The following is a 25,600-nucleotide window of genomic DNA, read 5'->3' as shown; positions in this document are numbered from 1 at the left end:
GATGAGGTCTACAAGATTAGGTAGTGTCTTAAGCCAATCTCTTTTGAGATATAAAAGAGAGAAACGAGCAGAGAGACATGGGGACTTCATACCATCAAGAAAGCAGCACTGGGAGCAGAGCGCGTCCTTTGGACCTGAGGTTCCTGTGCTGAGATGCTCCCAGACCAAGGGAAGACTGATGACAAGGACCTGCCTCCAGAGCCGACAGAGAGAGTGAGCCTTCTCCTGGAGCTGGCGCCCTGATTTCGGACTTCTAGCCTCCTAGACTGTGAGAGAATAAACTTTGTTAAAGCCATCCACTTGTGGTATTTCTGTTACAGCAGATGACTAAGACAGATACCACGGGAGGGAGAAAAGACACTGGAAAGCCAGGCACGAGGTCTGCTGTATCCTGGGATACCTTAGCTATTCTGAATATTCTAGCAAAAGAATATTCTGCCACTGACAAGGAACTTTTCCCAAATATACCTTCCGAATGGACTGTCCTCTCAGTCAACAACTTTCTTGCCATTTGCCTTCCTAAGTTTTTGAAAAGTCATCATTTCTATGATGCCACATATTTTCCCCAAAACCCTGTCCTCTTTTATATCTTTACTCCCTAATTGATAACAATACACATTCTAACCTTCCCTACAATCCTAAGTCATCAATACTGGTACAGCTACCTCACCGTCCTTCACAGCTGTCTGCTTACATACAGTTCACACCTGGAAACACAAGGTTGCGAGAAGAACATTTACATTAGACCAAGTTAACCAGTGCTTCTTAGGTTGCCAACAATTTGTGTGTGTGTGTGCATGCGCCTGATTTTATACGCTAGGATTTCTTCTGTGAAAAGCCACCTTTTCAATTAAAACAATTGTTTAGAGGACAGAGATGCAGACTTTAAATTGATTTTCCACCGGGACTGCACCTTCAGTTAGCATTTCTAAACTCCTGTACTCTACACAGAGATATTTCATGTACTTAAAGTTGTTACTTTTAAGTATTTGTGCATCCCCTGGAGGGAGTTTCCTGGGAAGGGAACAATTTAAACATCTACAAAAATAGCTGATATTGATACATCTTTCTCTCTAGATTTTTTTTATAATTTTCAAATATTTGTCCTTTGAGGCAATGAGGTGGAAATAGCAACGGAGAGAGATTGCCTAAAGCATTTTATTGATTTGCCATGAATGGGTAAATGCATCAAATTAAAAACCCACCCAGCTCCATCCAGGAGGACATGAGGGCTTTGGAAGAGCTGGGAGGTGGATGCAGGTGGTGAACACAGATGGTGGACACAGATGGTGGACAAGAGCTTAAACTCACTGTGTGCTGTACCCGTAAGAATACTTCCCAAGCCCTCAGAAACCTTTCTTCTCGTTACTCTGGCTGTGTGGTTTGTGGCTCTCCTCCCCCTTACGTCTAGAGAAAACAAAGCAAATTCAGTTCCAAACTGAGAGCTTCACTTGAACCAATGCAAAATCGTTTTGTTGTCTCAATACCAAAACCCACACATAAAAAAATTATTCATAAACAAAGTTTCTCAGTATTCAAAAGAGGAAATAATAACTTCATTTCAGTTAAAAATAAATGTCTTTTTTTTTTTCTGTCAGAGTAGCACAAAGGATCGTGCTCCTGAAAAACCACAAATACGAGACAAGTGCCCCTGTGTGGGCACACACGAGCCATTTTTCTCCTGAAATAAATCTCCTTGGTGGTACCGGCTCAAGAAAGACCTAAAGTTGTACTCCTTTTGGAGAACGTTTCTAAATGTGGTTTATGGCCCTTTTTACCTCAAAGTTGCTTCCCGTAAATGTGGCCAGGTTATAAAAGTCATACACGTATACATACACCCAGAATATAAAAGCAGGCTGCTTGCTCTATGACTGTTTCCAGAAGCAGACCTCTACAGAGGTACTGTTTTTATGCCTTTTATGTAAACTTGAGGAGCCATGGTGGTGCAGTGGTTAAGTACTCGGCTGCTAACCAAAAGGTCAGTGGTTTGCATCGACCAGCTGCCGCTCTGTTTTGAGAAACGTGGCTGCTCTCTTCTGTAAAGACTTACAGCCTTGGAAACCTTATGGGGCAGTTCTGCTCTGTCTATAGGGTGGCTATAAGTTGGAATCCACTCGACGGCAGTGGTATGGAGCCCTGATTGCAATATAAAAAACCCACAGGGTTGGATAGTGGTGATGGCTGCAAAGCGTGATGACTGTAATTAATATCTCTGAATTATACACGTAAAAAATGTTGACATTGGAATATTTTGCCATATACATACTTAACCAAGAAAAAAAAAAACAGTTGCCATTGAGTTGACTCCGACTACATACGCATCAGAGTAGAGCTGGGACCCACAGGGTTTTTAATAGCTGATGTTTTGGAAGTAGACCACGAGGCCTTTCTTCCGAGGTACTGCTGGGTGGACTCAAACCTCCAACCTTTAGGTTATATATACTTAGCACACACACACAAAGCCACAGGATACACGGAAGGCATATGTGTGCATACAAGTGTGAGAGGGAACAATGAACACAGAGGCAGAGCATACAAACTGACCAGTTATTTCAGCTTTTCCTGCAAAATCAAGAAGTTGGAGGCCGTCCTGGTGATAAGCGGAGATGCAGCCTTCAAAGACATTGCAACAACAATCACCGTAGGTCTGTGCTGCTAACTGTTGGACTCAGGGTGGCCTCGTGTGCTCCCTAACACACACCCCACCCATCTGCACCCTACCAAAGAAGCTCCATTGCTGTTGAATCGATTTTGACCCATGGTCACCCCACGTTTCAGAGCAGAACTGAGCTCCATAGGATTTTCAATGGCTGTAATCTTATGGAGATTGCCAGGCCTTTCTCCCACAGTACCACTGGGTGGATTTGAACCACTTTTTTAAAATTGTTCTTTAGATCAAGGTTTACAGAACAAACTAGTTTCTCATTAAACAGCACACATACTGTTTTATGACTTTGGTTAACAACCCCACGACACGTCAACACTCTCCCTTCTCAACCTTGGGTTCCCTATTACCAGCTTTCCTGCCCCTCCTGCCTTCTAGTCCTTTCCCCTGGGCTGGTGTGCCCCTTTAGTCTCATTTTGTTTTATGGGCCTGTCCAATCTTTGGCTGAAGGGTGAACCTCAGGAGTGGCTTCATTACTGAGCTCAAAGACTGTCCGGGGGCCATACTCTCTGGGTTTCTCCAGTTTCTGTCAGGCCAGCAGGTCTGGTCTTTCCTTTTGAGTTAGAATTTATATCTACATTTTTCTCCAGCTCTGTCCAGGGCCCTCTACTGTGATCCCTGTCTGAGCAGTCAGTGGTGGTAGCTGGGTACCATCTAGTTGTACTGAACTCAGTCTGGTGGAGACCATGGTAGATGTGGTCCATTAGTCCTTTGGACTAATCTTTCCCTTGTATCTCTAGTTTTCTTCATTCTTCCTTGCTTCCGAAGGGGTGAAACCAGTGGAGTATCCTAGATGGCCGCTCACAGGCTTTTAATATCCGAGACGCTACTTACCAAAGTAGTATGTAGAACACTTTCTTTATAAACTATGTTATGTTATGCTAATTGAGCTAGATGTTCACCGAGACCATGGTCTCCACAGTCCTCAGCCCAGGAATTGGGTCCCTCAGGAAGTTACCACCAACCTTTTGGTTAGGAGTTGAATGCAAACCATTTCCACCACGAAGGGACCTACTTGCACCCTACACCCAACTCTTATTTCTGGTGCCCACTCCCCGTTACCTCTTGGGGCCAAGTCTACAACCTAAGAACATTCCTCCTTGTTACTTTAAAGGTAGCATTAGACACTAAAGAAATCCCAACTCTCCCCGTAAGGGCATAGAGCTTGGATAAGGAATTAGAGTCAGATAAATAGGAGGACTAACTAACCCATCACAGAAAAAACAGCACTGCTGAACAAGTGAGAGAACGAGAGGGGGAGCCCGTGGGAAGTCATGTTGGTACAGTGTGCAGTCCCTCTGCTGACTGTCATCAACTATTCCATCACTCCTGGGGTTGTTTCTCAAAAGAAGGTCCTGTTGAAACATCACCCAAGACACACTGCTGTACCAGCAAGAACATTTCTGCCTAAAACACTTCCTTCCAAGTGCACCTCTGCCTTGTTGATTTGGGTTGTTCCCACCGTCTGATATTATCTACTAAAAATGTTACAAAATATTTGTTATTGTTAGCTGCCTTGGTGGAGTTGGCCCAAATTCATGGTTGACTCCATGTACGACAGGGTTGGACTGCTGTGATAGGGCTTTCACTGGCTAATTTCCAGAAACAGATGGCCAGGCCTTTCTTCCTACTAGCTTGTCTTAGCCTGCAAGCTCCGCTGAAACCTATGTTCATCGTAGCAACATGCAAGTCTCCACTGACAGACAAGTGGCAGCTGTACCTGAAGTGCACTGGCTGGGAATTGAACCCAGGTCTCCTGCATGGAAAGCGAGAAGTCTACCGCTGAACCATCACTACCCCTTTACAAAATATCAGCACTGGAGATTCGAGATACTGAGATCTTTCGGTCCAGTGTTTCCCACAAAATGTGGTACATGTGTCACTTGTGGGCAAGATGATTTTAAGGTACACGCAAAAAGAGCAGGTTGTATAACGACATGGTTCCATTTTTTGAAAGTGGGTGTTTGTCTACACCCCAGAGGAGGGAGTTTAGGTGGAAAGGGAGGCAGGTTTTTTATTCCAGATTGTTCTCTTCAGCTGGGACTTCGGTTACAGGAAACATTACTTTTTTTTAGCATTTTAATATTTTAAAAGTAACAAATACATGGCTAGTTTGTTAAAGGAAAATAATTTAACTCCACCGCAGAAGTATACAAAACGAAACTAAAGCGTCCCCTTCCTCAGAGGTAACTGCGTTGAATTGTTTTTGTGTTTTCACAAATGGTGGGGGTGGGGTGGAGTCCTTTAGCTGGTGTCTTAGTTACCTAGCGCTGCCATCGAAGGAATAACCCCAAGTGGGTGGCTTCAACAAACAGAAATTTATTTTCTCACAGTTTAGGACGCTGGAAGTCTGAGTTCAGGGTGCCGGCTTTAGGGGAAGGCTTGCTTTCTGTCGGCTCTGCAGGGAAGGGCCTTGTCTTTTCAGCTTCTGCTTCCTGGTTCCTTGGAGATCTCCGTGTGTCTTGGCATCTCTCTTCCCTCATCTCTGCTTGTTCACTTGCTTGCTTAATCTCTTTTATATTTCAGAAAAGACTGACTTCAGACATACCCTACACTAATCCTTTTAATGGTCATGCATTTATTTTCATACACTGAGAATATATAGATAGATACCTAGTACGGCAGTTACTTCACCTGGTAGGACCACTCAGGATGGACTCATCGCCAGCCTCCGAGGCCAGCGTCCTTCTGGCCCAGCTTGTTAGCATGTGAGACACCCAGAGGTTCACGATGCCCAGATGTGGGTGGATGAATTCCTCCTACCGCCCTGCCCTTGTGACTGTGGACGAGTGTCTCCTGCCATCCCCACACCTCAGCAGCCCTGCGAGGATGCACGTTTCACCTTGTGACTGTGGACGAGTGTCTCCTGCCATCCCCACACCTCAGCAGCCCTGCGAGGATGCACATTTCACCTTGTGACTGTGGACGAGTGTCTCCTGCCATCCCCACACCTCAGCAGCCCTGCGAGGATGCACATTTCACCTTGTGACTGTGGACGAGTGTCTCCTGCCATCCCCACACCTCAGCAGCCCTGCGAGGATGAACATTTCACCTTGTGACTGTGGACGAGTGTCTCCTGCCATCCCCACACCTCAGCAGCCCTGCGAGGATGCACGTTTCACCTTGTGACTGTGGACGAGTGTCTCCTGCCATCCCCACACCTCAGCAGCCCTGCGAGGATGAACATTTCACCTTGTGACTGTGGACGAGTGTCTCCTGCCATCCCCACACCTCAGCAGCCCTGCGAGGATGCACGTTTCACCGCAGCACCCCGCCTCCCACTTCTGCAGCAGGTTCCCCTCTCCGAAATCAGACACAACAGTTACAGGTGATTTTGAAATATTTAATCAAAAAAGACTCTGGCATTTTAAAAGTAAGATTTACAAACTTGACACATTCTTCAGATTAGCGATTGACCTATTTATTACACCTTGTCCAAGCAAATGAGGTTTGTCAAGACACCAACAATACACTCGAGTTGGCTGTAATAGCACTTTGCAAATAAGTATCCAGTTTAACGGACCACTGCAAGCAAATTTAACTAAGTATGTAAAAACATCAGTTAAATACTAATCTCTGGAAATATACATTATACCTACAGCTTTTTTTTTTTTACAGTAAGGATCCTATTATTTTTCCTTTTAATTATCAAAATGGCAAATCACTGCACGGTCCTGGACCTCCAAGCAATAAAACTGAAATAGGTGTTTCCAGCGTAGCAGATGGTGACCAGGAAGGCAAAGAACTGGGGAAAACAAAGCAGAATGGAAAGGGGGGTTTAGGGCGCGTTCTAACAAGGAAAGTTACCATCCCCTCTACTGAATCACACATTCTCAGCATCCCCCCCTCCCCGCTCCCGGCCTCCTAACCTAAAACTATTACTTCAATTACCTTCTCTCTCAAACAACTTCTGCTTTTGCTCTTTTTATTTTTTGGAGCATGTCTGGAAAGCCTGTAGTTATGCTCAGATAACTCCAGAGAGTTCACTTAGGAATGTCCATAATGGTGGCTGGAGCCCTGGTGGCACAGTGGTTAAGAGCTTGGCTGCAAACCAAAAGGTCAGCGGTTGGAATCCACCAGCTGCTCCTTGGAAACCCTATGGGGCAGTTCTACTCTGTCCTGTAGGGTGTATGAGTCAGAATGGATGCAGTGGGTTTGGTTTTTGGTTTATGATGGTGATGCATCCGAGAAGTACACGTATTTCTGATTTGCCATAGACAATTGTAGACCAACTTCCAATTGCCACAGGGTCAGTTAACATAAAGGAGTCCAGCAGGCTGGAGTTAAGGTGTGAATACGCATGGCCCGTGTGGTGTGAATGGTGGGTGACTGGAAGAGTGCAGCGGCCATCACCTGGTTCCAGCCAACTGTTGCCATGTACTAACTTAGGCCCAGCGTGGCCAAAGCTTGTGATTTTTAATCTCATGTGCACCCATGCTCTCTGCCTATAAACAGAGATTGTCAAACATGAGACTAAGTAAAGAATACGGAGATTTTAAACTATAAATGTAAGTGAAAGAATATAATGAGCTCAATGTACTTATCAACCAACTTCAGTATTATCATCATTTTGACATCCCTGTCTATTTTTTTCCATCATCCCCCGACCCTACTTTTTTTGGAGTGGGAATATTTGAAGGCCAATCTCAGACAGATTCTTAAAATTAGTCTTGTAAATCAGAAAAATACACACCCTTATGATTAAAAAGTACAAAGAAAAAATAAAATGCAAACAGTACAGGAGCATCTAAATTAAAAAGTAGAAGTCCTTTGTTCTACACCCTTCATCCCCCAAGCCCAGGCCCTGGAAGGAAACTCTGCTGGTATATATTTTTTCTAGGCATTTTCAATGCACAAACGATAATTTCTACTTAAAAAAAAAAAAATATATATATATATATATATAAATTGTACCGTGCCCACTTTCTGCAGAGTCCCCCTCACTTCATAAACTCCAGGCGGCAGAATTATTCTTAGAATGCCTCAAACACGTCTTCTCCCCCCAACAAATACATGTTTTATTCCACCCACCTGGCTTTCACTCAAGCAGTCTCTCTCAACCTTTTGCACTTTAGACCACTAGAAGGCCCCGATGCTCCTTAAACCAATTAGCCAATGGCCAATGAGTCGTTACTGTAGATGGTACTGGTTCCTGTCCTTCCCCCTGGTCCCAGGCAGGCCCCGCCCAGGGGGTTACAGGGGATGAGAGGGCTCACTCACCGAGGAGGCCGCCCAGCTGTTGAAGTTGTGGCTGTCCCTCTCCGGGGAGACAGAGGATGCATCCACCACGGCGGCTGAGAGGTATAAGACGAAGGCACTTCCATTGAAGCACAGGCCCTGGAGAGTGTTAGGGAGGGAGGGAAGGTCTGGGTGTCAGGCTTGCACAGATCTGGACCCCAGAAGTGCTCAGGGCTGCACTTTGGGTGTAGTGAGGGCCCAAACACGACACCTGGGCCTTGGGGGAGGGCAGGGACTGAGGGCTGTGCCTGGGGGGTGCGGGTGGGAGTACAAGATGAGAGGGTCTCGCACCAGTTTTTATAGCACACCCAGACCCCCGCCCCAACACCCAGACTGCATGCTGCCCTCCAGCCACTTCTCGCCTCAACTTGCTCTTTTTATAAAAAAAATTATTGTGGTGAAACACACACAATAAAAATTTTCTCATGTGAACCATTTTTAGGCGTACAATTCAGCAACATTAATTATATTCACCACGTTACATAACCATCACCACCATCTTTTCCACAAGTTTTTCATCCCCTCAAACAGAAACCCAGGGCCAATGAAGCAATTACTTCCCCTTTTACGTGGCCCTGGTGTCTGCGAATCTACTTTGGTCTTCAGGCATTTGTCTACTTTAGATATTTCATAGAAGTGGGATCATATGATATTTGCCCTCTTGGGTCTGACTTATTTCACTCAGCATAATGTTTTCAAGGTTCATCCACGTGGTAGCATCTATCAGGACTTCATTTCTCTTCATGGCTGAGTTGATATTCCACTGGATGGATGTACCACATTCATCTGTTGCTGGACACTGGGCCGTGTCCCCCTTTTGGCTACTGCGGACAGTGCTACAATGAACACTGGTGTACCTCAGTTTGCTCTCGGCGCCCATTTCACCCAGACTTCAGCTATGGTGACCTACTGGCTGAGCAAGGCAGGCAGCAGTCGGGGCCATGCTGTGAGATTTTCCTCAGCTATGGTCCAGCAGCAGCGGTAGCCCCTCACCACATGTCCCTGAACAAGAGCTGGGAGACCTTGTCCTAAAACAGGCCCAGCTGACCTTCCAACGCCCATGCTCTAAGCATGGAGGGACCCTTTAGTGAGTTCCTCTTTCCTAGCAGCAAGTTCTTCAAAATAAAAACGAGTTTATAAATATTAATCTAGCCCTGGGAGAACTAATCTCACCCTTGGGACAGCTATGTAAATCCAAGCAAGCATTTGGTTCTCGGTTATATTTAAACTCTAGGAAACCATACTGTAAAATGCAAAAATGTTCAGGCAGCTTGGTCTTGCCTGAACAATGAGAGGGGGTGGGAAAGGGGTAAAGCCACCGGCAGATACCAAAGCTGTATACAGGTAGAACCCACTGCCGTCGAGTCGATTCTGACTCACAGTGACCCTATAGGCCAGAGTAGAGCTTCCACATAGGGTTTCCAAGGAGTGGCTGGTGGATTCCAGCTGCTGACCTTTTGGTTAACAGCTGAGCTCTTTGCCACTGCACCCCAGAGGCCCATACAGGTAGAAGAGGGATGGATTTCAAGGAGCAGGTCCCCATGGCCATTAACATCTCTACCTTCATAACTTAGAGACATAGAGAGATGGGCAGGTGAAGAAGCAATGCATTTTTCTTCTCAGAGGAAAAGACGGGTAAATAGAATTTTCTGGAATCTGGTTCTGGCCTTCTAGGTGGGGTCATGAATCCTCAGCTCCCCACACTACTCCTGGGTTAGAAAGGTCAGCATCTAAAATAGGGGCTTCACCAGGGTCTGCCGAAAGTTGAAGCTGTGCAAGCTGCTCGCTTGCCCCTGGATGGCTCCTTACGTGTGGGGGTTGTGCTTTTTGGTCCAGGAACACATCTGTGTATTAAAAAAAAAATCTTACTGGTATTTTTTTTTAAATTGCCACATCACCTCTTGCAATTTAACGTTTTACACATTTCCTATTTACCAAGTGTTATGGATTGAATTATGTTCCCCCCAAATACAGGTGTTGTAAAGCTAACCTCAATGTCTGTGCTTATAATCCCATTTGGGAATGAGTTGTCTCTGTTATGCTAATGAGGCAGGATTAGTGCAGGGTGTACCCTGAGTCAACCTCTTTTGAGATATAAGAGATTAAAACAAGCGAGGTAAGAAGTAAGAAGCAGTCATAGGCGATGAGAGATGCCAAGCCAAATAAAGATCACCCAGGAGCAGAAGCTCGAAGAGACCTTCCCCCAGAGCCGACAGAGGAGAATGCCTGCCCCTAGAGCCAGTGCTCTGAATTTGGACTCCTAGCCTCCTAAACTGTAAGAAATAAGTTTCTGTTTGTTATAGCCACCCACTTGTGGTATTTGTTATAGCAGCACTAGATAAAAGAGTCCACCCCACCCTCATTGTTTTTAAAAACACAAAAAGTTAAATGTAGTTACCTCAGAGGAGTGGGAAACGTTAGTTTCATTTTGAATACTTCCATCAAACCAAAAAAAAAAACGACGCATTGCCTTTGAGTTGATTCCGACTCATAAAAACCAAAAACCAAACCCAGTGCTGTCAAGTCGATTCCAATTCACAGCGACCCTATAAGACACAGTAGAACTGCCCCGTAGGGCTTCCAAGGAGCGGCTGGTGGATTCGAACTGCTGACCTTCTGGTGAGCAGCCAAGCTCTTAACCGCTACGCCACCAAGGCTCCAACACTTCTACCAAAAAAAAAAAAAAAAAACCCCAAACCTGTTGCTGTTGACTCTGACTCCTAGCGACCTATAGGACAGAGTAGAACTGCCCCATAGAGTTTCCAAGGAGCGCCTGGTGGATTCAAACTGCTGACATTTTGGTTAGCAGCCGTAGCACTTAACCACTAAGTCACCAGGGTTTCCAACACTTCTATAAAAAAAAAAAAATAGTGGGGGTTAAATTTATTTTCCTTAACAAACTAGCCACGTATTACTTTTAAAATATCAAAATGCTAAAAAAAAGTAATACATGTTCACTGCAGCCAGCCAAAGTCCCAGTAAGCACGGTGTGGGAACTTACAAAGGTTTCCAATTGTTCTTTTTTGGAGGAAGGGAAGGCTATTCTTTTCTGAAATTCTATCCTTCTTTGGTATAAAAATATCCTTTTTTTCCCCAAAGGCGCACACATACCAAAACAAACGAACAAACACAAAAACAAACAATATGCTCCAAATAGCTAGCAATTCTTTGTTGTTCCTCTACAAGGCCTTATTGGTGTCTACGACTTACAAGACCGAACTGCTAATAATGTCTAACCCTTGGTGAAGAGGATTAGGTTCTTTTAGTTCTGTGGCAATTTCCTGAAGGCTAGATTAGACCCAGATCACAGAATTTCAGAGCAGTGTTTGTGAGAGGTGGCTTTTGGCCATCAAGTCTGGCCTTGCCTAACCTCCCTGCCCTGGTGGTAAAAAACCCACTGCCGTCGAGTCGATTCCGACTCATAGCAACCAGGGCCCTGGTAGTAGCCCTGGTGATAGCCCAGGCTCCAACGACAGGCACCTCACTACCCTCAGGTCACTACTCTGAACTGGCCCTTCTACTGCTGGACAGATTTAAAAAAACAAAATCCCACACAAAAGAGAGCAGTGTTATACACACTTATACACATGTTGTTAACTGCCATCAAGTGGGTCCCTGAATCCTGGCCACCCCACGCACGACAGAACAAAACGCTGTCCACGACTACGTCATCCCCATGATTGGTTGTAGACCAGACCATTGTGATCCAAGGGTTTTCACTGGGTGATTTTTGGAAATAGATTTGCAGGCCTTTCTTCCTAGTCTGTCTTAGTCTAGAAGCACCAGTGAAACCCGTTCGGCATCACAGCAATATACAAGCCTTCACTGACAGACTATGGTGGCTGTGTGCCTGAGATACACTGGCTGGGAATTGAACCTGAGTCTCCTGCATGGAAGGCGAGAATTCTACCACTGAACCACCAATGCCCCATGTTATACCTATAGTAGATATCAAAGAGATACTTACTGAATTCAAAGGATTAGAATTAGGCTTTAAGCTGGCTGAGGCTCACAAGGCCATGCACAGTACCCTCTGGTTTACACGATGACTTCCAACTTTCTTTCAATCCCTGGATGGGAAAGGTATGTACAGGAAGTCTACTTCCAACTTCTCTACGTATTAAGAGAAATTTCAGGTCTGAAGACAGTGGGGAGAAGTGGGGAAACAATGGCACAGGACCGGGCAGTGTTTCATTATGTTGTACATAGATAGGGCCACTGTCAGAACTGATTCCACAGTACCTGACAACAACAGATAAGACAGTTCGTCCCTATCTTGCACAGTATAAGGGATGGGCTGCCCAATAAGCAAGGTACACAATTATGCAGTTTCACCTGTTTTTCACCACATGAAAGATGTGGTGAAACCCATATGAAATTGTGCACTACAGATTAGTAAGTAAACAGACACGATTAAGCCCATGTATGCCTTGCTTACCGGTTAATCTACCCCTGCACAGTAGGACGACATAGTGGCCAGGGCTGGTCTAGCAGTCTCTGGGTAACAAGGACACAGGCTTCTTCCTTTGTGTTGGTCTGCCATCTCTGGGGTCTTAACATTCTCCAAGTGGCACACCAATGCGATGTCTATATAACAGCTAGTGGGAAGGTGCGGGGGGAGCAGGCCTCTCCTTAAGGGCATGTTATGGATTGAATTGTGTCCCCCCAAAAATATGTGTAGGAATCCTAATCCCTATATACCTGTAATGTAATACAGTGTAATATAACATGACCTTACATCTAATTTAATGTAATGTAATCACCTTCCATAATGCAATTTAATGTAATATAATTGATCACTCAGTTGAGGTCATACCAGTGTAGGGTGGATCTTACACCTTATCACTCCTGAGTTGTATAAAGAGCAGCACAGACACAGACACACAGACACACACAAAGACAGATGCCATGCAAGGACTGCCAAAGAACCGAGGAATGCCTGGGACTACCTATGAGGCAGGGACACAGTTGAATCCCTGATGTGGATTTTTAGCCTCCAGAACCATGAGAACATGTATTTCTGCTCTTAAAAGCCACCACTGGTGGTACTCCTATTACAGCAGCATTAGAAGACGAAGACAGGCATGACCTACAAGTTTCACACATCACTTCCCCTCACATCCCATCAGCAAGAACTCAGTCCTACGGTCCACCTACAGGCAGGGTGGCTGGGAAACGGAGACTAGCTGGGTGCCCAAAGGCCTGACTGAAAGTCCTATGACTACCCAAGAAAAGGAATATCGGGGGATATTGAATCCTATTGCCCCTGGTGCTCAATCTATTCAGATAGCTCAGAATGCATGATTTTCAGGCTAATGTCTGATGACACTGGGTTCTCAAGAGTTTAAAGAAAGATAAAGCCCCTTGAGTTCACCACCTGGCATTCCATAAAGCCTCCGAAAGTTTAAGTTAACAGTCAGAAAGAACACGTCCTTCCTCTTGCTCCCCTAGAACTTTGCCTCTTTCTTTAGCGTTTATTCTGCTTTACCTGATACTTAGCCTTGTACACGTTTGTCTTTCCCATCAGATTGTTTCTTGAAGGCGGTTGGGGTGTCCTATTTCTCTAGCTACCTCTTGCCTTTCTGGCTCTTCAGCCTCTAGGACCAAGCATCACGAGTGGAAGACAACCAAACCCCTTGCTGTTGAGTTGATTCCAACTCATAGCAACCATACAGGACAGAGCAGAACTGCCCCACAGGGTTTCCAAAGAGCGGCTGGTGGATTCAAACTGCTGACCTTTGGGTTAGTAGCCGAGCTCTTAACCACTGTACCACCGGGGCTCCTTAGAGCCAGTAGAGGGGGCCTGTCATGGATTGAATTATGTCCCCCCAAAAATGTGTGTATCAACTTGGTTAGGCGATGGTTCCCAGTATTGTAGGGTTGTCCTCCATTTTGTGATTGTAATTTTATGTTGAGAGGATTAGGGTGGGATTATAACACCACCCTCACGCAGGTCACCTCTCCGATCTGAGGTAAAGGGAGTTTCCCTGGGGCATGGCCTGTACCACCTTTTATCTCTCAAGAGATAAAAGGAAAGGGAAGCAAGCAGAGAGTTGGGGACCTCATTCCACCAAGAAAGCAGCACTGGGAGCAGAACACATCCTTTTGACCTGGGGTCCCTGCACCTGAGGAGCTCCTTGTCCATGGGAAGATTGAAGACAAGGACCTTCCTTCAGAGCTGACAGAGAGAGAAAGCCTTCTTCTGTAGCTGACGCCCTGAATTTGGACTTTTAGCCTACTTTACTGTGAGGAAATAAATTTCTCTTTGTTAAAGCCACTTGTGGTAATTCTGTTATAGCAGCACTAGATGACTAAGACAGGGCCCATTTTATGTCTCTGAGCCCTGGGCTAATAAGTCATGTGCTTTGTTCTGGCACCATCTTTTGTGAAAGGATCTTGTGGAAAGATCTGGAAATATCAGTACTCTTTAGAACTGCCAAAAAGGACCACCAAGGCCTAACATCTGGGCTAGCAGTTCCTGTTCAATACGGCACAATGAAAATGGTTACTTTCAAGGCCAAGAGAATTGAGCATCTGTGTACACTGGGAGCCAAGCCAATTTCAAGGGCTGACAGCTGCAGCTGGCATTAGGGACCTGCATCTCACTCCTGGCTATCAAAAATATCCTCTCGGTGCCTCAGTTTATCTGCAAAATGGAAATAATACATTCCGTCTTTGCAGGGTTATTGTGAAGATTAAATGAAATGATGTAAATATACGACCCAGCATGATACCTGGCACACAGTAGGTGCTTAGTAAACATTAGCCTCTATTACTGGTAAAAGGAGGCTCACAGGACTTGCAATGAGGTCAGTGATAATGAGCTACAGGTGAGCAAGTCTCAGAGCACGCATCTGGGTAGGCCTTGGTACTTAGCGCTACGAAGAGGACAAATTTTACTGCTTTAAATTTTCAGCTCAGATCAGATTTGGCACAAAGCACATCCAAGACTCTCTGGGCAAACAGTATTCTAACAGTTGGAGCTCAGGAGCTCAGAGGTGCTGGTGGGAACCAGCTGTGGTCCCTGCTTCATAATAAAGACAGCTTCAGGCAACTTTGCACCTGCACTCTCCCTAGATACATAAAGGCAATGGCACATTGTTGTTTTTTTTTTTTTTAATGTAGTCAGTATTTTATTGAGCAAAATAAAGTAACACTTGAAAAACAACAGTGCACATAGGGGCTGGATCTATAATCAGGCTACAGAAAATGCTTGGGCATGTGTGGATTTTCTTGGATTCCTCATGAGATGGTAGTTACGAGAATTAGGCCCAAAGGTTAGGAACTGCTGGAGTAGTGAGGGATTAAGAATATGGTTCAACCCCAGCTCTACCACTTGTGGATGGTTTGACCTTGGGTGAGCTACTTAACGTCTATAAATCATCAGTTTCCTCAAATGTGAATACTGGCAATACCACCTGTTCCTCTAGGGTTGCTGGGAAGATCAGAGATAATGTATATGGACCACGTGGCAGAGCCCTTGACACATGATTAGTACACGGCATATTGTTAAAACAGGTTCCCATGCAACGCTCATGCCTTATCAACTGAGGGGGCTGCACACAAGATTATGAAATTCTGGTTTCTGCGGTGTTCCCTGGATGGACTCTCAGTCAAGTTCCCAGAGGACTAATATCAGGCCCACTGATTCCTTATCTGCAGTCTTAGATTCACAAACGCCCTGAGAAGCAAAAGTAAACTCAAAACTCATTTGGAAGCCAGAGCTGGCCTGAATGACATGGGGTTGATGCAGTCTTTTCTGTCCCTCTGAGGAAAATTCATGTGTTCTTACAGAAACATGAACGTGTTTGATTCTGGTGCTGTCCCAAACTCAGAAATGCACCAAATGACTTTAATATTTGTCATGGATTAGATTATGTCCCCCTAGAAATGTGTGTATCAATTTAGCTGGGCCATGATTCCCAGTATTGTGTGATTTTCCTATATGTTGTAATTCCTGCCTCTATGATGTTAACAATGGAGGATGGGTGGAAGTTGTGTTAGTGAGGCAGGACTCAACCTACAAGATTGGACTGTGTCTTGAGGCAATCTCTTGAGATAATAGAGAGAAGCAAGCAGAGACAGGGGGACCTCATTCCACCAAGAAAGCAGCGCCGGGAGCAGAGTGCATCCTTCGGACCTAGAGTTCCTGTGCAGAGAAGCTCCTAATCTGGGGGAAGATTGATGAGAAGGCCAACAGAGAGACAAAGCCTTCCCCTGGAGCTGACACCCTGAATTTGGACTTTTAGCCTACTCGACTGTGAGAAAACAGACTTCTCTTTGTTAAAACCATCCACTTGTGGTATTTCTGTTATAGCAGCACTAGATGACTAAGACGATATTCTTCTAAAATTTGGAGAAAAAAAAACTTAATTCCAAATACATCTGGTCCAGGGATTTTGGGTAAGGGATTGTGAATCTATAACTATTTCTAAACCAGTGCTTCCCAAACCGTAGGTGTGAAAGAATCATCTGGAAAGCTTATAATAACAGAGACTCCCAGGCTTTTTCTGGGAGTTTCTGACTCAGTAGGTCTGCGGTGGGGCCTAAGATCCTGTATTGCTAACGAGTTCCTGGATGATGCTGATGCCATGGTCCAGGGACCACACTTTGAATAGCAAGATTCTAGGAGTACCACTTGGGCACCAAGAGCCTATCAGCTGCCTCAACACAACGTCCTGGGTCAACCTGACCCCTGCCATGCTCCTGACCAGTGGTAGGACGCCACAGTGAGGACTGGCATCTGAAGTCCCCAGTCAGCTCTATAATAGGTTCTGCTGAGCAGTTGGTAATACACAAGTTTAGTCTGAAGTTGTCATTGTTAGACACCGAAGGCTGTTCTAGACCTGACTCTGGATGCTCAGATGAATGTCAACTCACAAATGCTCTGGGAGGTTGCAATGGTACTTTTCATTTGGAATGACAAATAAAAACCCCAACTAGAAGTCAGACATGTTTGACCTGTAGCATCTGCCCGCACCAAATGAAATTTTGAAAACATTTGGCTATAAACATTTTAAAACTGGGAAAGTTCACACAGAAACCCAATTTGTAGATTCTCTTAGGGAAAAAAAAAAATTGTCTGAGACCAGTAGAACTAGATGGTGCCCGGCTACCACCACCGACTGCTCTGACAGGGATCACAACAGAGAATCCTGAACGGAGCAGGAGAAAAATGTAAAACAGAATTCAAATTCATGTAAAAAGACTAGACTTACTGGTCTGACAGAGACTGAAGGAACCCCTGAGACTGTGGCTCCTGGACACCCTTCTAACTCAGAACTGAAGCCACTCCCAAAGCCCACTCTTCAGACAAAGATTAGACAGGCCTATAAAACAAAAAATAACAAATGTGAGGAACGTGCTTCTCAGTTCAATTAAATATATGAGACCAAATGGGCAGCAACAGTCCAAAAGCAGGATGAGAAGGCAGGAAGGGACAAGAACTGGTCAAATGGACACAGGAAACCCAGGGTGGAAAGGGGGAGTATGCTGTCACATTGTGGGGATTGCAACCAATGTCGCAAAACAAAATGTGTATAAATTTTTGAATGAGAAATTAACTTGAGCTGTAAACTTTCACCTAGAGCACAATAAAAACAAAACCAAAGTAACAAATGGAAGACCTAGGAATCCTGGGACCACATTTCCAGCTTATTTTTTTTAATGAAGAATATTTCTCAAGCTGTTTAATATGCTAATAAAGTGTGTCTGAGTGGAAAGATTTCAAAAGCACGCTCAATTTACTCATTTACACACCTGTCTGGACCTTCACACACATGAGTGGTCAGCCCCTGACTTGGAGGCCATGCTTGAGGGGATAAACGATTAAATAATTCTGAAAGGACTAAAAGTCCAGGTTCCCTGACCTCTGGATGGACATCAGGACACGTGGACTCCTGTTGGGTGTGAGTCCGTGCAAAGTCACATGATGCCAAACCTCAGTTTTCTTATCTGTAAAATGGGGACACACCTCCCAATGATAAATTCTGATAATGCAAATCAAAGCATTGTAAAAACTAGGCAGTGCCAGAAGAGAGGGCTGTTCATTTGCTTTTGTTGTTGTTGGGTGCCATCCAGCCAGTTCTAACTCATAGCGACCCCATGTACGACAGAATGAAACACTGCCCTGTCCTGTACCATCCTCACAATCATTGCTATGTTTAAGCCCATGGTTGCAGCCACAGTGTAAATCCATCTCATTGAGGGTCTTCCTCTTTTTCACTGACCCTCTACCTTACCAAGCATGATATCCTTCTCCAGGGACTGGTCCCTCCTGATAACATGTCCAAAGTACGTGAGGCAAAGTCTCAGCCGTCCTCACTTCCAAGGAGCACTCTGGCTGTACTAGACTCAAGACAGACCTGTTCGTTTTTCTGGCAGTCCATGGTATACTCAGTATTCTTGGCCAACACCATAATTCAAAGGCATCAACTCTTCTTCGGTCTTTCTTATTCATTCTCCAGCTTTCAGATGCGTATGAGGTGATGGAAAATATCATGGCTTGGATCAGACGTGCCTAGTCCTCCAAGTGATATCTTTGTTTTTCAACACTTTAAAGTCGTCTTTCGCAGCAGATTTGCCAAATGCAATACATGTTGTTTGATTTCTTGACTGCTGCTTCCATGGACATTGATTTTGGATCCAAGCAAAATGAAATTCTTGACAACTTCAACACGTTCTCCATTTATCATGATGTTGCGTACTGGTCCAGTTGTGAGGATTTTTGTTTTCTTTATGTTCAGGTGTAATCCATACTGAAAGCTGTGGTCTTTGATCTTCATCAGTAAGCGCTTCAAGTCCTCTTCACTTTCAGCAAGGAAGGTTGTGTCATCTGCATATCACAGGTTGTTAATGAGTCTTCCTCCACTCCTGATGCTGCGTTCTTCTTCGTATTGTCCAGTTTCTTGGACTATCTGCTCAGCATACAGATTGAATAAGTATGGCGAAAGGATATATCCCTCATGCACGCCTTTCCTAACTTTAAACCACACAGTATCTCCTCTTTCTGTTCGAGTGACTGCCTCTTGGTCTATGTACAGGTTCCACATAAGCACAAGTAAGTGTTCTGGAATTCTCGTTCTTCACAATGTTATCCATAATTTGTTATGATCCACATAGTCAAATGCTTCTGCATAGTCAATAAAACACAGGTAAACATCTTTCTGGTATTCTCTGTTTTTACCAAGAACCATCTGACATCAGCAATGGTATCCCTTGTTCCATGTCCTCTTCTAAATTCAGCTTGAATTTCTGGCAGTTCCCTGTCCATGTACTGCTGCAAATTCTTTTGAATTATTGTCAGCAAAATTTTACTTGCATGTGATATTAATGTTGTTATTCAGTAATTTCCGCAATCTGTTGGATCATCTTTCTTTGGAATGGGCACAAATAGGGATTTCTTCCAGTCAGTTGGCCAAGTAGCTGTCTTCCAAATTTCTTGGCATGGATGAGTGAGCATCTCCAACACCTCATTCGTATGTTAAAACATCTCTATAGGTATTAAGTACCATTAAAGCCAATGTTTAAAAAATTTTTAATGTAATAAATTCCTGAGGGAGTTTTAGGCTTGGAAAAGAGACTATATAGATAACAGCAAATGGAAAGGTTAGATAGGAACCTCAGCAGGCAGTGAGTTTATGTTAATGGAAGAGGAACAACTCAGAAAAGGAGAGTGAAGATGGTTAAAAACTTGAAGTAATCAATGTCACCCAATCGTACATGTAGAAACTGAATTGGTGTATGCTTTGCTGTGTATATTTTCAAAAACAACAAAATAAATAAAATTTAGAATAAAAAAAAAAAGTATGTATATGATCTAGACTAGAAGCCAGCAGACCATGGCCCACCGGCCAAATCTTGTCTACCGCCTATAAATAAAACTTTACTGGGACACAGCCACAACACATTCATTTACAAATTGTTTATGGCTGCTTTCATGCTACAAGCAGAATTATTTGTGATGAAGGCTGTATAGCCAGTAAAGCCAAAAATATTTACTATCTGACCCTTCACAGAGAAAGTTTCCAACCCCTGGCCTAGAAATTGAGATTCAGGCAAAGAAGGAAATAAAGGTACTATTCATATCTGCATCCCAATGACTCGTTCCCTTGTTACAATGTCTGAGTTCTTCTTTCAAGTTCATAGTCATATTCTTCAAGACTTCTTACCCCGAACAGCCCTCCATAAATCCCCCAACTCACTTTGATTATTCCCTTAAGAGCTTGGGTGCTAACCAAAAGGTCAGAAGTTCGAATCCACCAGCCACTCCTCGGAAACCCTATGGGACAGTACTACTTTGTTCTATAGGGTCGCTATTAGTTGGAATCAACTCAACGGCAACAGGTTTTATAGTCCCATAGTTACTAGTACTTCAAGGTGCTAGCTTTTTTTTTTAAATCCAACATCCAAATGAGTCTCTTCTCCCTAGTGCCCACCATGGAAGCAGAGCACTGATTCCAACCAGCCTGCCTCTGCTGCCCTCCACATTTATAGGCATCTCATTTGGAATTATTTTCAGAGCCTGTGACACAGTCTAAAGAACCTTAATGGAGAATCCTCGTTTTTTGGATTTGGAGAAACAGTCAAAGCCACTCAGCCCACTTTGAAATGAAGATTTGTGTTCTTGTGGGGCTTAACTTAGCTCATGTCTCTGAATTTCACTTAGGACATGTTGACCTATCTTCAAGATGAAGCTAAACTTCATCTCTTCTCTACAGATTTCCCAGCTGTCTCACACCAAGGTGGTAATCTCCATCACACTCTACATACCCCTGCCTCCTGTTGAAACCCGTTGCTGTTGTTTCCAACTCATAGCAAACCTACAGGACAGAGTAGAATTGCCCCATAAGGTTTCTGAGGAGCGGCTGTTGGATTCGAACCGCTGACCTTTTGGTTAGGAGCTGAGTTCTTAACTACTGTACCGCCAGGGCTCCACCCACCCCAGCATACATCATAACCAAAAGAACCAAACCAGTTGCTGCTGACTCGATTCCAACTCACGGTCACCCCATGTGTGTCAGAGTAGAACTGTGCTCCATAGGTTTTCAATGGCTCGTTTTTTTTTTCAGAAATAAATCCCCAGGCCTTTCTTCTGAGCCCCTCTGGGTGGACTTGAACCTCCACCTTTCAGCTAGCAGCTGAGTGCATTAACTATTTATACCACCCAGGGACTCAGCATACACCATAGGGTACTACTGTATTTACACATTTTATCATTCGTTTACTCCTAGACTGTGTGTGGATCTTTGTTTATTCTGAATCCAGCATGTTGCCTGGAACCACGGCAAGAATCCAATCACCTTTGACTATTCTTGCTTCCAGATGTGAGGACACCTATTTGTTCTAATAGCAGTTTTCATTTTCATTCCAAAGGGGTCTGAAGGAAGGGAGATCTAGGAGGCTGGTGCCCTCACACACCACACCTGTTTCCAGATTGACACTGGTTACTCAAGAGTCTACATAAGAGAACTGAGCTCTCCTTGATTTGGTCTTCAGAGAGCTGGTTTGCTATTTTCCCTGAAATGAATTTCTGGAACTTCCAACATACCTGGTTTCATACTCAGGTGTAAAACACTCTGAGAAGCTATGGATAATGTTGTGATTAGGTGCCCTGTTGGGGTCTCCATTGCTTGGCCCACCCTCTGCTGGCTGAGACAATCTAGAATTGACTAGTGAAGGGCTAAATGGCATCCTATCTCATAGGTAACAGACAAGAACAGCACAGACTTCCTTACCACTGTTGTCCAGGGCACTTGGGGAATCCTGGTGTAGGTCATCGTTATGTAGATGATGAGGAAGAATACAGTGAGGACCCAGTAAAACACAGCTACAAACATGACCCAGCCAAACGCAGGGACGCGGAAGTACTCAGTTCCGGCAATAAGGGTCCACACCAGCAGTCCCAGCACCTGTAAAACAGTAGAGACAGAGGAAAAGAAAAGAGAGGTGAAGGAGAAAATAAAAAAATAAAGGAAGGAAGTGGGGGACAGAGAAAAAAATAATTATACAGAGTGTCGATTACAAATCTCATGGGTGCACACACATCCATGGAGCCCTGGTGGTGTGGGGATAAAAGCTGGGCTGCTAACCAAAAGGTCGGCAGTTCGAATCCACCAGCTGCCCCTTGGAAACCCTACAGGGCCGTTCTGCCATCCTGTAGGGTCGCTATGAGTTGGAATGACTTGACGGCAACACACACGATTTAAGAATATAATAACGGCTACAAACTTATGTTGCCTACAAATGCCAGGAAGGTAAGAGGCATAAACTTAGCAGGCAGAGCAGGCACTGTGGCAGATAAGAAAACCCACGTCTTGTCTAAGGGGTCAGGCTCTGCTCAGCTTCAGGCAATCGTTGCTAAATCGCGGGCTGGTTCTGCCAGATCGTTTTTGTCTTTCCAGGAGAACACAGAAACTTAACGTTTGTACATGATAAACTTGATGTTTTAAATGTTAGCAATAATTAAAGAGTTTTAAAACACCTCTCAGGGCAAAACCACACACACTATGGCTGGAATTTGCTCACAGGCTGATACTAGTCAAGGGAACAAGATGGCAGGTCCCCTCGGAGGTGGTCCCTGGGACTGCCCTGCTCTCAAGGCGTGAATGTTCTCAACTGCTCTTTGAGAGGAATCTATTTGTAACGGTTTGAATGTCTGTGCAGGTACCTGGCTCTAAATGTTGTTGTTTCGCCCTCTTTACAGGCGGGACATCGACATTTTGTTATCTGCTTGATATTGTCCATGAGTTCCAAAGAAAAGATGCTTAATGGCGATGCATTTTAGGGGCTCACATCTGTGGCCACAACATTTATGGAAAGTGAAGATGAAAGTGTTACTAAGTCTCACACTAGTGAAGCTTTTTTGTCTTTTTTTGGCCCGAATTCATCAGGTAATCCATACGTGTGTATCTAACATTCAGTTGGATCAGGAAGGCCTGTAAGAGACGTAACTGGGCTAGGCAGACTTCTGAAACAACATCGCGGGCTTCCTGATTCAAAGTGAAAGGGTCAGAGGAGCCCTTGGTTGACAGTTCACACAGGAAACCTAGGGGCTGAGGGAAGAGGCACCTCACGTGGGCTTATAGTGTCTGCCTTGCCACAGGAGTGCAGGGTTTAAGAATTTCCAGCACAGGCTTGTGTCCAGCCTGTTCAGCTCAACTAACAGCTCTTGGCTCCGAATGCAAAAAAGTTTTTCATTATTAAAGCAAGCAGAGCCCACTGTCTGGAGCTGCTTTGTCTAATGGGCTCATGGTGGTCATCTTTCACACACGGGGACAATATCGTTAACTAAGCCATCTCTCAAAGGGCAGGAATACATGACCCACCACCTCGCCAGTGAACACAAAAAGAATGCCTGTCAATAAAGGAATCGTACCACCTAAGTGAATTTCCTAGCTAACTGAGATACACCCAGAAGCAAACCTTCTTTCCTGCTGTAACCCGTACTGATGAAAATCACTCCACAAAAGCTATTCACTTCCTGCTTCTTGTGTGTGTATGTATGACAAACCCCAGACTTTATGTGCTTAGACTAAAAACATTGTTCAATCTTTTCCCAGATAAGCATTTCTTTAAGTTAAAACACTTTTTCTTAAATGATAAAGCTAAGACTTCTAAAAAATTCCAAAGTGATAAATGTAGGTAAAAAAATTAACAGAGAACTAAATAAAGGACAACTCCAATCCTACCCACCAGTCCTAAGTTTTTCAGAGAAACCAATACTACCAATTTTGTATCTATCTTTCCTTGCCTTTATAATTGCCCACCTGCACGTCCTTATACTTTACACCTATAAATATGGATTGCTCTGTACACATTGCCAGTGACTTGCTTTTTTCAATCAGCATTATGGAGGACATACTTCCACGCTGCTACATACAGATCTACGCCAATTTTAATGGTTACCCAGCTCTCCATAATTCATGTAACCAGCCCCCTACTGATGGAAATTAAGGTTGCCTCCTTATTGTAAGAAAAAAATGCCCCAAGAATAGTCTTATATACCTGTGCATACCTGAATTCCAGGAGGGATCTCCAGAAGTGGAATTTCTGGAATAGCGATAATGCCAAATGCTCTCCAAAACCTCAAATTAATTTACCCTCTCACCAACGGATGGGCGCTCTTCCCTCGCACCCTCATCAGCCTAAATTACTATGATTTAAATGATTCAAAGCCAGATTAAAAAGACAGGGAGAGATCCCATGTTGTGCCTCTCACTGCTTTATTTGAAGACAGCATTGAGAATAGGGCACCAGGATTGGAGGAAGGCTCATTAACGACCTCCATTACGCAGATGACACAACCTTCCTTGCTGAAAGTGAAGAGGACTTAAAGCACTTACAGATAAGACCAAAGACCACAGCCTTCAGTATGGATTACACCTCAACAGAAAACAAAATCCTCACAACTGGAACAATAAGCAACATCATGATAAATGGACAAAAGATCGAAGTTGTCAAGGATTTCATTTTACTTGGATCCACAATCAATGCCCATGGCTGCAGCAGTCAGGAAATCAAACGACATAGTGCATTGGGCAAATCTGCTGCAAAAGGCCTCTTTAAAGAGTTACAAAGCAAAGATGTTACCCTGAAGATTAAAGTGCGCCTGACCCAAGCCACAGTGTTTTTAATCATCTCATATGCATTCGAGAGGTGGACAGTGAATAACAAAGATTGAAGAACTGATGCCTCTGGATTAGGGTATTGGCAAAAAATACTGAATATACCATGGACCGCCAAAAGAATGAACAAATTTGTCTTGGAAGAAGTACAGCCAGAAAGTTCCTTTCATCTCATGTATTTTGGACATGTTATCAGGAGGGACCAGTCCCTGGAGAAGGCCATCATGCTTGGTAAAGCAGAGGGTCAGTGAAAAAGAGGAAGACCCTCAACGAGATGGACTGACACAGTGGCTGCAACAATGGGCTCAAGCATAACAATGATTGTGAGGCTGGCACAGGACCAGGCAGTGTTTCGTTCTGCAGTATAAAGGGTCAGTATGAGTTGGAGCTGACTCAATGGCACCTAACAACAACAACAACATAGAGAAAAGTGTACAGGACCTAAGCGAACAGATTGACGAATTTTCACAAACTGAACACACCTGGGTAATCAGTGCCCAGATTAAGAAACAGAACATGACCTGTGCCCCAGAAGCTCCACGCCCACCTCTTTCCACTAAGGCTAACAACTGTTCTGATTTCCATCACTCTGGATTACATTTGCCTGTTTTTGAGCTTCATTTAAATGGAATTACACATGTACTCTGATATCTGGCTTCTTTCCCTAACATTGTGAGATTCATCCATGAAGTTGACATTAGTTCATTCATTCTTTCGGTTATTTCTCAGTGGCTCTCAACTTGAGTGAGCATCAGAAATGTCTAAAACACAGACCACCTGGTCCCACCCCCCAAAGTTTGTGACTTAGTAGTTTTAAAATGTTAAGAGTTTGCATTTCTAACAAGCTTCCCAGCGATACTGATGCTATGGGTCCAGGGACTACACTTTCTGAACCACTGATGCATAGTATTCTTCTTGCACCTCTGTTCACTTGCATTTTCCTCATCAGCAGTAAGAATGGTAGATTCCTTTTTCAAATGCTTATTAGCCACTTGGAGCTCTTAATTTATTGATGACCAAACCAAACCAAGAAGTCCTGCTGGTGCAGTGGTTAAGAGCTACAGCATGCTAT

At 44.2% G+C, this 25,600-nt stretch overlaps 1 protein-coding gene across 1 annotated transcript in view; it reads right to left on the bottom strand.

The window, feature by feature from the left end:
- Positions 1-5,999: 5,999 nt before the first annotated feature.
- Positions 6,000-25,600, bottom strand: part of CMTM8 (CKLF like MARVEL transmembrane domain containing 8) — a 115,095-nt gene continuing 95,494 nt past the window's right edge. The window contains exons 2-4 of the mRNA XM_064277425.1: positions 21,640-21,813; positions 7,886-8,002; positions 6,000-6,410 (exon numbers count right to left, since the gene is read on the bottom strand). Coding sequence (XP_064133495.1) covers positions 6,327-6,410; positions 7,886-8,002; positions 21,640-21,813 — 375 coding nt within the window. The 3' untranslated portion in view covers positions 6,000-6,326. The remainder of the gene's footprint in view (positions 6,411-7,885; positions 8,003-21,639; positions 21,814-25,600) is intronic.

Source organism: Loxodonta africana, chromosome 27 (assembly GCF_030014295.1).
Source record: "Loxodonta africana isolate mLoxAfr1 chromosome 27, mLoxAfr1.hap2, whole genome shotgun sequence".
Taxonomy (NCBI): Eukaryota; Metazoa; Chordata; class Mammalia; order Proboscidea; family Elephantidae; genus Loxodonta; species Loxodonta africana.
This window is presented reverse-complemented; position numbering and strand designations above follow the sequence as displayed.